The 17133-nt window shown below is 40.4% G+C and overlaps 1 protein-coding gene across 1 annotated transcript; it reads right to left on the bottom strand.

Moving 5' to 3' along the window:
• Positions 1-283: 283 nt before the first annotated feature.
• On the bottom strand, positions 284-11859 carry scny (ubiquitin specific peptidase 36). The gene is made up of 9 exons (XM_011497377.1): positions 11703-11859; positions 9122-9720; positions 8148-8276; positions 7820-8046; positions 7146-7544; positions 5669-6063; positions 2395-2967; positions 1578-1726; positions 284-1141 (listed from the first exon to the last, which is right to left on the bottom strand). The coding sequence occupies exons 2-9, from the start codon at positions 9618-9620 to the stop codon at positions 795-797; spliced, it is 2718 nt and encodes a 905-aa protein (XP_011495679.1). The 5' UTR covers positions 9621-9720; positions 11703-11859; the 3' UTR covers positions 284-794.
• Between the last annotated feature and the right edge of the window lie 5274 nt (positions 11860-17133).

Genomic DNA, 17133 nt, shown 5'->3' with positions numbered 1-17133 from the left:
TTCTTTTTTTTTTTTTATTTTTATTTTATTTTTTTTTAAATTTACTTGTTATTTACAGTAATAGTTTATTTGATAAATTTTGTTTATCGCAATAATAGGAATTTTGTAAGAATTAATTAAATTAGATGACTTTTTATAAAATTGATTGGTCGAGTTAACGTAGATGAAAACAGGAATTCGTTAAAAATTAAAATAAGAAACTTTGTATTCGTTTCTGCTGAAATTATTATGTTTTTGTTTGTTTGTTTGTGTTTTGTTATTTATTTTGTTATTTTGTTTTTTGATGTTGTTGGTAAATTTAATCGAACCACTCAAGGGTTATACTTCAAGAGGACTGATTTCTCTCAAATTCAACAAATTCGCCAATACTAAAGAACTGAGATCTAACTTTGTCAGTGCTTCGATTTTTATCATCTATGGAATAATCGCTGGCCATTTTACGAAACTTTAAATAATCCGTAAGAGAGAATTAAATTGACAATTTGTATTAAAATCCTAGGCGATATTTACTTGGCCATAATTAATAATAATATTGATAAAGTACGCCGCAAAACGTCGAAGGGACTTTTTTAAAAGCTGAGTTTTCATTCATCTTCAACGCACTGAAACCCCATGGACCAAGCCGCACACATGTCTCGCATTACATATATTCATCATAGTTTATTATCTTAACCTTTTCTAACTCCTTATAATTGTAAAGCTAGCCTATCGCGTTTTCGCCGCCGTCGAATGCTGCGAAACTAAACTAAAAAGGATAACGCCACCCCGCGAGACTCACGTTATCAGCGTGTCTCCTACCTGCGCCAATGGTTCCTTGATTTGTTGTGATGGTAGCGATTATAAGGCGGCCTATTATAATTACCACCGCCTCCGTGCCGGGATCGACCATACATGTGGGAGTTGTTAGGTCGACACTGATTGTTTCCGTGGGCCCATTTCATGGAATTCTGGTGCTGTTGAAATTGATTGTGTTTGGAGTCGTTACGGTTTTTGTAATCGTTGTCGTGATGAATCCTCATCTTCTTTGTGCGACCGCGATCGAGCTTATCCTCGTCATTATCGAAGGAACGCTTACGTTCCTGACGACGCTGATTCTCCACCTCACGATCCAAGCGTGCCTTTCCACCATTCCAATTGTGAACTGAAAATTGAAATTCTCACTGAATTCTCATAAATTCCTCCCTTCGACTATTCGACAAATTTTTCATTATACCGAAGAGGAAGGGTGAGGTGGACACGACCGACATAAAATTAACAGTACTCTCCGTATTAAACGTAAAGAACGAAGTATTTAGTGCTCTCGCGACGAGAAATATCATAGTTGCGATATATTAACTGTCACGTGGATGATGCCAAGATAAGGAGTCTCAGGCGCAAACTCGCACACGTCATTACTCGATGTCCCTCCCGTCAACAAGAAAATATCACCAATTTATTATATTGCATTTTCATTGACGAGAAGGGCGAGAGAGAGAGAGAGAGAGAGAGAGAGAGAGAGAGAGAGAACGAGAGAGAGAGAGAGAGAGAGAGACGTGGCAATTAAAATACAAAGAATTAAAATTTTTAGTCTCATTTACCATTCATGTTGCCGTAGGCCCATTGGGAAGATTTTTGTAAGTGAGATAGAGTGTCCGATCGATTTGTTCCATTAAAGCTTCTTATTTCGGCTGCACTCGGAGTTACGGAATGGATATTAGATCTATTGCTATTACTATTTGACTCGTCCCTAAAAATTATAATAATTTTTTTATAGAAGAAATAATATCTCCTAACAGCATCATTTTATTCGTCTTATTTTACGTATTATATTAGCATTCGATAAAAAATAAATATTCTCGTAAAATCACTCATAAAGACTGAATTTTCAAATTGCCTTATTGAATGATGATAGATGAATTTTTTGGAATGACGTGAAAATTGCGACGAAAAAAATGCATAAAATCCAACACTTTTCTTTATTTTATAACGTATAAAAAGTTTCATAGAAAATAGAATTGGTGTGGTGTTGTCGAACTTTTACGCTATTCTCATTTAAGTTATTCTCAATATGGCAAACAATGTGCTATTATATCTGCAAGGTGGCGCTTTGATAGACGCCACGATCATCTCATTATGAAATGTGAAATTGCGCTCACGGGATACACGACGGAATACCGTGCCAAATGTCAAATGCACTTTCGCATTTGAATTTAATTAACTTGGGACATCCGAAGCTGACGCCCTCGGTGGTGTCATTAAATTAAAATGCCAACGATGGCGAGAGCTTAGTAAAATAATAAACCAATTTCTATGAAAATTCTATGAAACTTCAAATAATCGTGAATAAATAAAAGTATTAAGGTAGGTCTTTGAAAGTCATTCAAAATTCTGCAATGAATAATGAATGTGACTTACGACAACGTGTCGGAGACTGACCATCCATTTGCCGCGGTGGTAGACGAGGGCGACGAACTATCCTTGCACACAAGCCATCCCTTATTATTAATTATGGGGGTTGCCTTGGTGTAGACCTTCTGTTCCGTCGACTCTAATCGCGCCTTCGAATAGCGCCACTTTTCCTTTGTTTTATCCATTAACGACGAGCCATTGTTGTGCTCCATTTTGCCATTGGTGGCGCCATTTTTGGGCGACGAGCCCCTCGACGACGAGTCGTTGCTGCTGCTGCTGCTACTGCTGCTACTGCTGCTGCTGCTGCTGCTGGCGTTCTCACCGCCGCCGTTGTTGGCCTCAAGGCCATTGGACATTGAGTGATGAACGTTGCCGTTGCGTCCCGAGGGTGACCTCGACGTCTGGGAAGAGAACGAGTACACGCTCCCGTTCATTTTAATGGACTTGGACGAGGAGGGTGAGTTGTTTACGCATTTTAAGGCATCTCGATCGTCGCGGGATAACTTTGCGTTCTCGTCATCGTCGCTCGAGTCACCATCGTAATCCACTAACTTCCCGCTTTTCGACATCTCGTACAGTCTGAAATGTGGGATTTCGTTGTTGCGTTTACTTGAAAAATAAAGCAAAATGAATATATAAAATAATAATAATAATAATAATAATAATAACAACAACAACAACAACAAATAATAATAATAATAACAACAACAACAACAACAACAACAACAACAACAATAATAATCGTCATCATAACAATCATAATACAAATAATAATTATATAAAAAAAAATTCTTTAATAGTTCGATAAACTTAAGTAATCCTACGTATGCAGCTAGTGTTATTAAAAACGATAAAGCTGAATTATTTTAATTGGAATGGCATTATGCGACAACAAAAATGACCAATTTAATTAGGTGTTGAACAAGTTTCGGTCAAGAGACATTGTTTAATCAAGGCTAAAACAATTTCATAATATTATACAAAACGTAGAGCATTAAAAAATAGAAGAGACGTAAAAACCTTAATAGCAATAACCAGCGCTCTGGAATTTTTTTGAAAAATATTTTTTTAACCATTGAACTCGACTCTTGTCGCCTGCGCGCTCTCTAAATAAAATTACTTAATTCCCTTATTTGACAATTTAATCGACGCTGCTAAATGTGTAGATGCTCTCTCTCTCTCTCTCTCTCTCTCTCTCTCTCTCTCTCCATCCAATAAGCACATAAATGCAAAACAAATCATTCATCGACAAATGTTTTGCACGATTAAAAGGAATGAGAGGCATGGAAAATCAATAGACTGATTGCGCCAATGTAATGTCTTTCGATAGGGGTTGTCGGACTCTTTCTCACATATCCTTTCGAGACGAGTAAAGAGGCTTAGTTCCGTTGTTTTGCAGGAGTTGGGCGGCTTACGAGTGACCCATAGGGAGCACGAGTACGAGGAATTCTATAATGGCATTCACTTTAATAGCGACTGAAGCTTTATAAAGCGGTTCTACGGGGTTTGATTGAGATGGACAAAGGAAGGGTAAAGGAACCACATTCCCGGTCTGGCTGATACTACGAGGGGCACTCCGGATTTCCTTCGTTAACATATAAGAAAGAAGAGAAACTCTCGAACCTGCAGAAATACAAAGAACTAATCCCCTCCCCGAATTCGTTGTAAATGGCAAAGCTACAGGGGTCGCGTGTGCTTTTTCCATCGCACAAAAGCCTGCCAATAGCACGTATACTGTGAAATGCACAAACACTATTCTGAGAATATATGCAAACTACACTGAACATTGCAGCTGGTTAAGTCTCCTTTCCCTAGTATTTTGGCTTTACCGTTTCTGGAGCTCATTTGGTTAACCACGAGGAACTTTCTGCTTTGATTTCCTTTTAAGCCCAAATTGTAGACTCGGCTAGACACATGGGAGTATCGCAAATTAAGGGCGCGAAAAGTAAATACTGCTCGCTAAGTATTTGCTGCCCTATAGATTCAACTTTTATAAAATCAGCGAAACATTTGACTACGTACCGAATGTCGGAGACGTGAGTTTAAAAGATATCTGTCGAGATTTTCATGCGAATAAATCGCTTGACAGATCGCTCACTCTAAAGGCAATTGGTGAGCAGAAACTTGTCTGGGGCTACTCTAGACATTACAGGGTAAATCAATCACATTTTACGGATGGATGAAAACAAAAAGAAAAAGGGGAAAAAAAAGAAAAAGATGCAATGCAATGATTACGCCGGCAAACACGAGCAAACATACACAAATCAAAAATATTCCATAAATACTACATGTATAATCATATATATTGTTAATGGCATAACCCATCGAATATTGAACTTCGAATGCTTTAAAAGAAAATTGAGAATCGAAGTGAATTGTATCACTGCGCACAAGCGCGCCAATTGCAAATTTAATCAAACCTAAGCTAGCATTTTTAAATATCACTATCATTATAAAAAGCATACGTTTAAGAATTTAAAATGCACAAGTGCTAAATGTAAAAATTTATCCCAATACTATTACGATTCATCAGAATATTTAACCACGAATTGGCGAGTTACTTTGCGAATAATTATAAAGAAGTAGGTATTGGTGTTTTGAGAAAATTTTATTTTATCGTTTATTAACGAGGTTACTCGAAATTATTCGAAAATAACTCATCTATGAGGTCATTGTAAACTTTATTTTAACCGTCTTTGTGAAAAATCCGAAAAATCCTTCCTTCTTTTAGCTCCCCTCGACAAAACAACTTGCAACACAAACACTTCCAATACATTCCAATAAACTCAGTCTAAGCGTAAAATATTGTCTGTGAGTACATAACGATATATAACAATTGCCATAAGCATAAATTAATTCTCATAAATGCCACCAAAAGTTATGAGGAAGGGAGAAAAAAAAAAAAAAAAAAAAAAAAAAAAAAAAAAAAACCAAATTAACTGTATTACAATTGCCGTACGTACATGCAATGCACATAATGTGAGCGGAACAGGAAATTCATCGTTTATCTATGAAAAATATGATGTCGCCGTGATGTAACGAGTGCTTCGAAAGTAAATATATGTATGTCTATTTAAACGTAATTATATTATTAAAGAAACGCCAACGCATGGAGCGCAAAAATTTCACTGGACCTCGCTACTCCTCGAACGTATTGTAACTTTGTCGTTTGACCGAGCCAAAGCAAAACATCGTTTTAAAACGCAATGTTTGCGTTAATAATTGCGAATGTCGCGAATAGAAAAAATTCGACAGTGGCACGGGGCGTGGATCTACGTACCTATTTTTCTCGGCCATGTGTGGTGGTAGTTGGGGTCCGATGAAATTGCGCCTTGCAATATTCGGCGCAAGCAACGGTGGCAGGGGTGGGGGTGGCGGTGGAGGTGGCGTCGGCGATACGGATTCATCCTCTCGGTCGCTCGACTTGGACGAGCTGTTCTCGCCGTTTTTGCTAGGCGGCGTGGACGGCTTGCTGCCGTTGCTGTCTAGCAATTTGTTGGACAGACCGTTCAAGTGGGGAAAGGTCAGAACGGCCCTGGATAGCGAATTGTCGCTCTTAGAGCTCACTAGCTGACTACCCTGGGATTGGCAGTTTGTCGACGAGGTCGACTCCATCTCGAAGATCATTATGTAGGCGTTGGTGCTCACCACGTTACTCAGACTTATTTGACGGACCTGTTACAGGGGTGGGGGAGGTGGTCAGAAAATAAATCGGGGCGTATTGTGCGATTGGCGGAGTGTGCGTATGCGTGTGCGTGTGCGTGTGCGTGTGCGGGAGGGGGGGGGTGGGGGAGAGAACGGAGGCGTTTCATTGATAACAATATTTAACTAGATAAATCTCGCGCAGTATTACTTACTCTCGTGTGTCGAATTGTGAAATTACTTGGACGCTCGTGCGCTTTTTCAAAACGAGAGTGGTAGATTGCACGCAATCGCAAAGTTCAGAGCCGTGAAATGTAAGGTAACATTTAACTTGACATTTTCTAAGCAACGCCATATAACCTAAATCCCTTCAAATCATTCTATTATTTTCTATTATAATGAAATTTTGGGGGTCTTTTTTTTTTTTTTTTTTTTTTCTTTAATTTCGTCATTGTCACGGTATTATATCATCACAGTTTTAGAATGATGAAACAACGGTCAAGTAGAAATCGATCGATTTGTTCAAATGGTAATTTAATTAAGGTCGATAACGCGATGGCAAATCGAGGTGAGAAGCTCGCAAAAATGTTCGCAAATAGCGCAATATTTATTGCGCACAAACCTCGTTTGCACTGTATAAATTATCATTTTATCGTAAAATTAGATTAATTGGTATAAATATCAAAATTATAATGCATTCGTAACTGTCATACATCGTACATTATAAATCGCATGAGCTCTTTATAATCGCAATATCTTAAAAATGTTGTTACTTTATTTTAATATTCAAGCGGTGCGTTGCCAATCGACATTGTACATCCTTTCTTTCGTTTCATTACTTTTAAAATTCAAGGTATCGAATATACGTATACGTAGAAAAAAAAAAAAAAAAAAAAAAAAAAAAAAAAAAAAAAAAAAAATGCAATCAAATCATATTCGCGGTTGTAGTTATCGCATAAAAATCACTGGATTACCTATGTTTTTTTGTTTTTGTTTTGTTTTGTTTTTCCATTAGGGCCTTAAAATTGTTACCAACTATTAAACGCACGGCTTTTGAAAAATAAATAAATCCATTGGCGCGTGAAGGCTATTCCATGGCGCGCAAGGATACTTACGCAAGAATCATCGAAGGAATAAAACTTCCCCGACGACACTTGTGCTATGGCAGTGTAATGTCCGCAATTGACCGACGGGCCCATATGAGTGACCATGGAGGCGAGTCTATAGATTAATTTACTCGGTGGCTCGCCGTGCTGGCGTCTTATGTAGGGGCCCATGTCGATCGTTTGCTTGAAACCTATGTGTCGCGAAATCTTCCCTCCCAAAACGCTGAAGCGCTTCAATTGTACGCAGAGAACTTTGGGTGGTCTTTCGAGGATGAATTGCTTCGTGGCCGGAACTCGTCGCTTGCACGCCTCGCACTTGTAATCGTTATTGTCCAGCTGCTCTTGACTAAAGTATCCGGCTAAAGCTTCGTCCAGCGTGCCTGCTTTCCGAATGTCCAATAACAAATCCTGAAACATCGACCATCGGTTTTCTTTATAATAACGGCTTCTCGCTTGGGCAATTTTGTTGAATTTTGGCAATGTCGCGGTGGAGTCGGCGAATTTAATTAGCTGCTGGTTACGTCGTTATTAAACCTTATTTGTCGTTTTATTTATTGATTATTTCAATTATTTATTTCTCTCTATCCGCAACGCCCAACCCCAACACCGGAAATATAAATGCGTCTGTAGGTATGTGTATGATTGAGTGGAATGAGTGCGCGAGTAAACTGTTATATTAATACCTGGAAATGTTGAAAAGTTGTTGAGACGTGCCGACACTGTAGGCACTTGACCTCCGTTCTAATGTATCCACCAAAAATTTGATTAATAGGAGTAGTCTCTTTTGAATAATTATCTAACTTCATTGCCTTGTGCCGCGTCAAATATGCTTTTTCCATGCCTTCTAAAAGGTAACGTAAAAATTCATGGGCATCCTCTTGCTGACCTGGCACCATTGTTCTGCAAATAACTGAAAGAAGAAGAGGATAGAAGCGATGGTGAGTGATTGTTCATTCGTCATTTATGCTATTAATGTATGAAATGAGAGCCCAAAGGCTCATTGATGCTTACGTTTAAGTTTATTGTAAACGTGAAAGGGTTTGATCGAGTCACCAGACTTTTGGTGACTAAACTCTAGAGTCTTAGCTACCGCACATGTAAGGCACTCACCAGCTCCATCTAAAAAGAAACGATCTCTAACTGTCGTTTCAGATACATCGTTAAATTAGTACGAGGTAATAACTACAGGACTTCAAGGATCGAATAAATTAGACTTGGAGATATGTCGATAGTTAGATAATAATTAACGTTAATATTAATAGAACCACCGTTAGTAAATGAAGGTTTTTTTTTTCACTCGTTTAATTAAGTGCCCAGTTATAGTTTAATCTCACATTCAGATAAGATATCTAAATTTGTAATTATGGTTTATTATTGTTATAAAACACTGATTAAGCATTTAAAAAAATAATATTTATCGTTAGTTTCCTTACTGTAATTGGCACATGGTAACTTAAATTTGAATTTAAAAAGGCAATCTATAAATAACTTGACTACTGCTTTATAATAGTTTGGAAAATAAAATCTTCAGCTTCGACGGAGTAAATATTTACCAATGCACCTTAAGTATACGGCACATTATTTTATTAAGTCTTAAATTCCCTTCCCCTTTATAGCATACGGTGAAAAGCAAAAAACTTAGACTTAATTGAATCTCTCGTGGATCACGTACGTGATTTCGTGCACACATTTAGGCACACTTAGAAACACATGCGCGCGCGCGCGCGCGAGTGCTTTAGTGCCGATATTAATGAGAACTATGTGCATCGTATGAAATATCTTGGATGAGAAATTAAAGATTTTTCGATTCGACCTCCTTTACCAGGATTGTTAATTCTCTTTGAATTCCCTATCTCAACGACCACGTACAGCGAATAAAAAAAAAACGTCAAATTTAATAATCGAAGCATTATTATCTGTTAAAGTAAAGAGAAAATTTGTGCTACGTCATGCTTGGTAAAGGAAGTAGTCGATGTGATTCATACCATTCTGCTCGCACTTTGAATCATGATGCGTATCGGACAGCAGCCAATTCACTAATGCTGGAACGTGAAAGAGTGCCTGCAGAGTGCTGTTCAAATAACAAGTGTTTCCGACATTGTACATGCCAGCACCAATGGGAAAGTTTTCGTTCCAGCCAAGGTTCACCTTGTCGGCGGAGTACAGTGTGACAACTGGCTCCGGTAACCTTGGTTCTTTATTCTTTTCAAAAGTCTTTGAACTACTAGCTCCGTCCTTATTTTTTCCATTATCAGAATTGTCTTGCTTAGGCAAACTCAAAACCATGTACTTGCTTTTGAGGCGATCCTGAACGGTTGACCTGAAGTTATCGGTCTCTTCGTAGTCGAGCTCCGTTTGCAGTATACGAGAGGCATTGGTCGCTAGGCTTATGTTTAGGTCATCAGTGGATTTGGACTGTCCAGCAGTATCCAAGTTGTGACGTATAGCCACAGACAGCGAGTCGCAAACGCTCACCGCAGGCATTTTGTCTCCTTTTGAAGATATATCGTAGCAAGCCACAGCTCTGTGCTATTAAACAGCCCTCTCCTAATAATTGTTTGTAGGCTCGCTTAGCCTACACTTTCTGAAAAGCAAAGAAAAGAAGAGTTAACGATATCCAACAACCTCGTACGGTTTTGATTTATACTCGATATATGCTGCATACGATACGTTTGTATCAAGTGTTTCACTAAAGATTATTTCTAAACGTACTTGAGCGCTAATTTTGCAAGAGCTCTCAAAAAAATTAATTAACCTCAACTTTTATTTACCTACAAATAGTTATCCAAAACCCTTCGTTATTCTAACATTTTAAGCATTCCATTATTATAATTTACAATATTGGTAATGGTGTACGAATTTTGTACATTATGATCAATTTTACTTTTACATACGCATAAAATGAATCTGTAAAACTGACTAAATTAGAGTTCAACCGTAACAGCATTGTACAAGCGTACATTTTTTGCTTCGCTTATATGGTCAACGATCTACCTTACTAGATTACGAATCAAACAATCCACTATTATTTACAAATGATATTAATGCCAAAATTGTAATACAAGTTAATTTCCATTGTTATTATTTTCTATTAATTAATTTAAGACACCCACCTATGTACGGAAGAATGTTTTTAATGTAAGACTTTGAAACGTATAAATTAAAATGTTTTCACCAAGAGCTTGAAAATTGATCCCAATAACACTTACACCCACACCTGCACGCAAACACAAAATTTATAAAAAATAAGCTACATACTTTTAATTAAATATTGAAACGAATGATAATTTTATTTTAACAAGTATCTCGATATAAGTATAATGATGCGTATAATTACGAAAAAATTATTTCAAGAAATTTATTTAAAAAAAAAAAAAAAAAAAAAAAAAAAAAAGTAAATAAATAAATAAAAGTGCAAATTATTTACGAGAATTGAACGATAAAAGAACTATTGTTGATATGTGCATGCATAATTGCGCGAATTGCATTTTTGTGGAGCCGAAGAACTGAAAATATATTGAGCTTGGGCGAGGAAAAGATTCCGATAAAGTTAACTACTAAAACAAATCCTTTGCATACTTAAACGGAAAAATTATTTGATGATCGAAGAATGAATTTTAGGTTACAGCGTTTATCGATTATTTAAAGGGACAATTCAACATTCGACATTCAACTTTTAATGCAGAAAAGCAAAACAAAAATACCGACATTTAAATGTCTTTGGAGGGGTTGGAGGGACCATGTCAAAGAGTCATTACTCGATGGGTCGCGCGAGGCCCATCGAGGAAGTTGGCGGCAGCGGCGGTAGTGGCGGCATCGACATAGACACGTGGTCGCGAGCCTGGAGTCGCGTGGCTTTTTCCGCTTCGCGTTCCTCGAACTCCCGGACGCACACGGACTGTCCGTCTCCCTTCCACCCGACCGACCGGCCGGACGCGGCAAAGCGGCTTCCTAGGGAGAGGAACGGGGCCGCGTCGCGACAAATGTGTAAGGAAGGGCGCAGGGTTCGTCAATCGATCGTTGTCCAGTCTTACGTTTACGTACCCATACGCAGCGAAGACATCCGATAAGTGCAACGCAGCTATATAGAGGCTGGCCTCCTGCACATTCTCGGCGTGCGCCGCGCTATTCCCTGTCTTTCACTATTTCTCACTCCTTCTGTTTCTTTCTTTCTTTCTTGAGGCCCCACTCACACGCAATCCCGCTCTGTCTACCGGGACAAGGGTCTCCCCAACGTCACCGTGGGCCACTGGGATACGTAACCTAATTCGGCTTGTAAGCTGAGCCTGACTACCCGACGCGCGCACCTAGGGAAAGCGCGCGCGGACTTTTAGGTTAATCTCCCCCTCTGCTACTATCGCTGCCGCCACCGCCACCGCCGCCGCCGACGCCGCCTCCGCTCGTTGGGCGCCGTGAGGCCCGATCGATCGATCGCCGCTGCCGCTGCCGCTGCCGCTGCCGCTGCCGCTGCCGCTGCCGCTGCCGCCGCCGCCGCTGTCGCTCGCTACCGCTGCAATAATAGCCGCGTCGCGGGTCGCCGCTCGGATAAGAATAAGAGAAACAAACCTCCGTGACGAGGCTCCAGGTCGAGCGCATGCCCTCGCTCCCTCGAGACCAATGCGTCCAGGCCGCGTTGGCCCCTCAGCGCCGGACGGACGACGTGACAACCTCTGCTTCCTCAGCGGCGTGCCCGTTTGTTTGCTCGCTCGCTCTCACTCTCTCTTCCGTCCACCCTCGGCTCACTCGCTCACACACACACACACCACGCACGCGCGCGCGCGCGAACACTCTGTTTCATTCTCTCTCTCTCTCTCTCTCTCTCTCTCTCTCTCTTTCACTATTTCTCTTTCAACAATCTCTCTACACCTCTCCGTACTTTTTGCTCGATACTATCGACTGTGTACCTACGGAGATACGCCCGAGGTGCGAGTTAGCGACGCGGAGCGCGACAACCGGGAGAGCCTCAACGACGCGGTGCCGCGAGAAGCTCACGCACCCTTCCCATCACTCACTTCTTCGCGCGCACAGCTCTTTATCTTTTCCCTCGGCTTTTCCGTCGCTTCCTCCCTTTCGTTCTTACAATTGCGCTCTCTCTCTCTCTCTCTCTCTCTCGCTTACTCACTAGTCGTCTTTACCCAACACACAGCGTGCCACACGGCCTCGACGCACACCACTAGACGCATACATTGGACTCGAGAACTACCTCTGCTGCTGATGCTGATGCTGCTGCTGCTACTTCTGCATCTCGTGGCGCCGCCGCTGCCGCTGCCACCACCGCCGCCGACTCCACGCGCTCCCGCTACATTTTAACACGCGTGCTTTACGGTGAGGTTCTGAAATTCGGGTGACAACGACGAGTCGAAGACACCTCCTGGAACAAACTCGTCCCGTATCACCAAGTGCGCTCACTCGAACCTCCTCTCTCTCTCTCTCTCTCTCTCTCACTCACTCACTCACGTCGGCACGTTGGCTCACCTCTCTATGACCGACCGGTATATTGCGAACGTGGGTGGATACGACCGCGCTGTAGTGATCTTTTCTTATTCCAACGATCTTTTAACGACGCGGTTAAAGGGCTCTCGTCGAGCTTCGGGCAGTCCCTGTTGTTACCATAGAGAAACAAATATTGCCCGGCTGCCGCTAATGTGTGCGTGCGCGCGCGTGTGCGTGAACGGCCCATACACGTGATTATCAAACCTCGTGTCAATCGCTTGCGATGCGGCAACTAGGCTATTCTCCCTCTCGCTCCCTCGACAATTCGGACGCGCGCGTGCGCTCGTACATCGTATGTCCGCCGTACGCACGCACGCCGCCCGCACGCACGGACGCACGCATATGCATGACCGGGCGCAGTAGCGCACGCGCCTTTGCTTACTCGTTTGCTCTCTTTCTCTTTCTCTTTCTCTCTCTCTCTCTCTCTCTCTCTCTCTCTCTCTCTCTCTCTTGTAAGCGCCCACACGCGCGCGCAAACAAACCTCGGATGGCGGCTCTTAGACGGGAAGGACGACCGGGAATCCACGTATGGTCGCCGACGACCACCCGGCGACCCTCGGCCCACCTACTCTCAGAGCCAAGCTCCCTTTTACCTCGGTCACACTGGTGCGAGCACATGTGCGTGTGGGCGCGCGCGCGCGCGCGCTCGTACGCTTGCCGCTCGGCCCGATATACACGAGGCATACACGCACGTGTCGACACGACTATTGTGCTAAAGTACTTTGTACTTTAAACGCGCGATCCAAGCGAGAAGGAGAGTTATGGAGTGCGCGAGACCTGCGATCTCCGCGATTATCCCGGCCGCCACCTCCTTCGACCCTTACTCACCTTGTATCCGCTGCTTTCGGCGAACCTCCGCACCTCCTCCAGCCAGGAACATTTATGCACGCGCACAGGCACGCGAGCGCGATTACGATTTATGAGTGCGCGCGCGCATGCTACTTGCTAGCGGCGCGCCTGTATGTGAGCGCGGGCATGAGTATTTTCGTATGCGTAGCCGTGCTGCACATATTTATCGTGCAAGCGGCCGTCGTGCGCGTGTGTGCGATGCGTACGGTGAATTAGAGGAGCTTAGGAGGAGCGGAGGACGTAGCCCAGGTAGTGTTGGTCCGTTCGTGCGTGCACTTGTTACCGGCGCGCAACGAGCGCGCGCATTATTTCACTGTTGCCGTTCTCTGTTCCGCGGAGAATCGTCTTCCCCGGTGCCGCGTCAAGGGTCGGTCCCTGGCACGGATGCGAAACCCAAAGGCGGCACTGTCGGCCCCACGAGAGGCGAACGAAGTCGTACGGCCGTAAAAAAGAGAGCAGTTTCGTCTGGCCGCTCTCCGGTCCGACGATCCCCCCTCGCCCCACCCAACCCCCTGACCGCGGCCTCTTCCCGCGGCCACCGCGACGCACCACGCTCTCTCTCTCTCTCTCTCTCTCTCTCTCTCTCTCTCTTTCTCTCTTCGTGCGAGAGGAAGAGACCCTGGCGTTGTTGCGGCGGTCACCGTTTTCTCAGCCCGTCCCGATTTATTTCTCTTTAGCGCTACCTCTGACAGCAGCGTCTACGCTCGTACACGACGGGAGAACACGACGTCCGGGCCGAACTGCTGATTTTCATCGCCGCATCGACACGACGCCGGCCATATTTGCGCTTTTCCCTCCCTTTTCCATGTCCCACACCCTCCCCAGTCTCCCTAGATCGTGCTGAATTCGAGATTCTGCGCAGAAAGGCTCGGGCGCGATTGGACCTCGCGAACGCTCCGATTACAATTTCCCCGAGACGACGAGGTGCCCGCTACGAGGAATTCCCTCTTCCTCTACGTACATTATTCGGCCCCGCATAAGTCTGTGAAAATGAATGCAGCCTCTTTATGCATTATTTCGCCGGTCTTACTTTCTCCGGGGCTGTTGGTCGTACGTTCGTGTTATTTCTATTTTTATAACCGATAGCCGATTGCCGGCGCTAAGTGTTTGAATGACTTTCGAACGGTTTTGCGACGCGCGACTCAACCATTTCTCTCATCAATTACGAATTATCGAGATGGTCGTGCATTGCAAATACGAGTGTGTCACATAGATATTTAAGGTAAAACAATCGTTTCATTACAATGTTGAGACGGCAAAACAATTTACGAATGTTATCGAGTGAGCTTTGTTCGTGCGTTCGAACGTCTTTTTATATGAACGTTACACTTGTCATTAATAAGATTTTCTCGTTCGAGTCACGTCGAGTATTTGTAGCATACAGAATTACATTGGGTTCCTAGATTAGATTGCGCGGTGATAAAATTAACTAAATAATATTGCGAATAACGTGATATCGTATTTTGTTTATTTGTAATATGTAGGTGATATAATAAAATTCAATGCTACGAAGCTCCATGTCCATAAGGAGGCATTTGCTATTATAATTGGAAATAATTGTACAAAGTGGTTAAATTATTAATAATTAAATAATATTCATAAATACGCATAAAAATTATTCGTAGAATTATTTTCAACTCCTTTAGTCGACCCAATGCACATCTTTTATTACATTTACTAGTGAGCTGAGAAAGTTAACTTTGCGTTAATATTTTTTTTTTTTTTTTCCGTACACATATTACCTCAAATCTAAGTACAGCGATTAAAAAGGACACTTATTTACGATAAAAATAATTATTATCAAATTGTCATATCGTAAAAAGATTTAAATATATTAACAGTCATTGTGGTTATAATGTCTCAAAATTGCAAGCTACCGAGTAATTAAAAGTCGTGCTACATTTAATGTCTTATTATTATTATTATTATTATTATTATTATTATTATCATCATTTTTTCTTTCTCATTCTTCTTCTTTTTCTTCATCCTCATATTATTGTTGTTGTTGTTGTTGTTGTTGTTGTTGTTGTTGTTGTTATTTATTATTATTATTTATTGTTAATTATTAATTATTGATTATTATTATTATTATTATTATTATTATTATTATTATTATTGTTGAAACTATTACGTGCCTGTATTGATTTACATTTTTTCAAGTTCATGCTTTGATCAATAAGATTAGTCATAAGAAATATTCCTAGTACCCATATAGCCCCGCTGTCTCACTTTAAACTTAAAATCTAACCATTCCAATTGCGACAATCAATTAAAGTTCAGCTATTCCATGCAGAATGTTGCTTATATTGCATCATCGTTTAGAGGACTTCGATTAACGATTATACGATTACTCGTTTAAAATCATGAGTATCGAAGAGCTATGTGACAAATTATAAATTTAAACTCGAATTACAATTGTGTCCCAAATAAAGAAGCGGGAAATTATTTTAAATTTGAATAGGCATACCTCTTAAGCTTTATCATATTTTATTTTATTTTATATTTTTTATATTTTTATATTTTATTTTATAATATTTTATTTAGAAAATTAATTATAAGCTTACTAAAGCGATATCAATTAATTTTACGAATTAATCAATTAATTATCATAGGAAGTGTCTGTTGGGCATTTTATTTTCATATAGATATTACAAATACTTTAAGTGTTAATTTATAGGCTATAAATGCATGCTAACTCCACTACGAGTTTTCTTATACGATTGATAAATAGATTATGTCAACTGTATCGATAACATTATTATTACGATCTTTCTGATAATTTACTCTTAAAAGTCCAATGATTGATATTACCAAGAGACCAATAAATTATATGGAAGATTTTAATACGAGAAAATGGTAACGTGTGTCGATCATGCAGTTACGAGGCGTCGATATTTATTAATATGGACATAGGCATTTTACACCGATCGGTAAAGTAGATTTTTCTTAATATGTTTACAATATATATATATATATATATTTTTTTTTATTAATAAAGTATATCGTATGGTATTCATAAAATTTTCAATCGATCAAATTTTTTTGTTTCTGTTTCGTTCGGATTAATGTTCGAGAATTGAATTATTTGTAAATTAAAGTAAATGCTTAATTATACAAATTTTTTATTCTTTATTATACTTTAAACTACATGAATTGTTATTAAATATAAATTTAATTCGGTTTCTATAAATTTATTTCTATGCACACAGTTTGCACGGGTAGGTATGTGCGAGCGTATGTGCGCACGCGCATGTTTACATTTAGAAATGATTTGAAGCGTTTCTTGTAAAGTAATAACATAGAGGTATGCGCTGCAAAGTTATAAATTTCATTCGAGAATGAACAGCATGATATTTTGCAACTGAGAAGTTGTCCCAAATTTAATGAGAATTCCAAATAATAATATAATACTTAATTGTGTTACAGATTTATTGAATGAATCGTTAAATACAGAAGCCAATATGAAAATGATAGTTAAATAAAAATTTGTCAAAAAAAAAAAAAAAAAAAACAAAAACAAAAACAAAGAAAAAAAAAACAAAAAAAAATTTCTACATGACCATTTGCCTTTAACGTGCCCACAGTACAGTAAACGTCAAAAAACGTCAACATTAATTCTTATCTGCGCTCTTGCCTTTTACATTATTGATCTTCC

This window comes from Ceratosolen solmsi, unplaced genomic scaffold, assembly GCF_000503995.2.
Source record: "Ceratosolen solmsi marchali unplaced genomic scaffold, CerSol_1.0 scaffold47, whole genome shotgun sequence".
NCBI classification, from domain to species: domain Eukaryota; kingdom Metazoa; phylum Arthropoda; class Insecta; order Hymenoptera; family Agaonidae; genus Ceratosolen; species Ceratosolen solmsi.
This window is presented reverse-complemented; position numbering and strand designations above follow the sequence as displayed.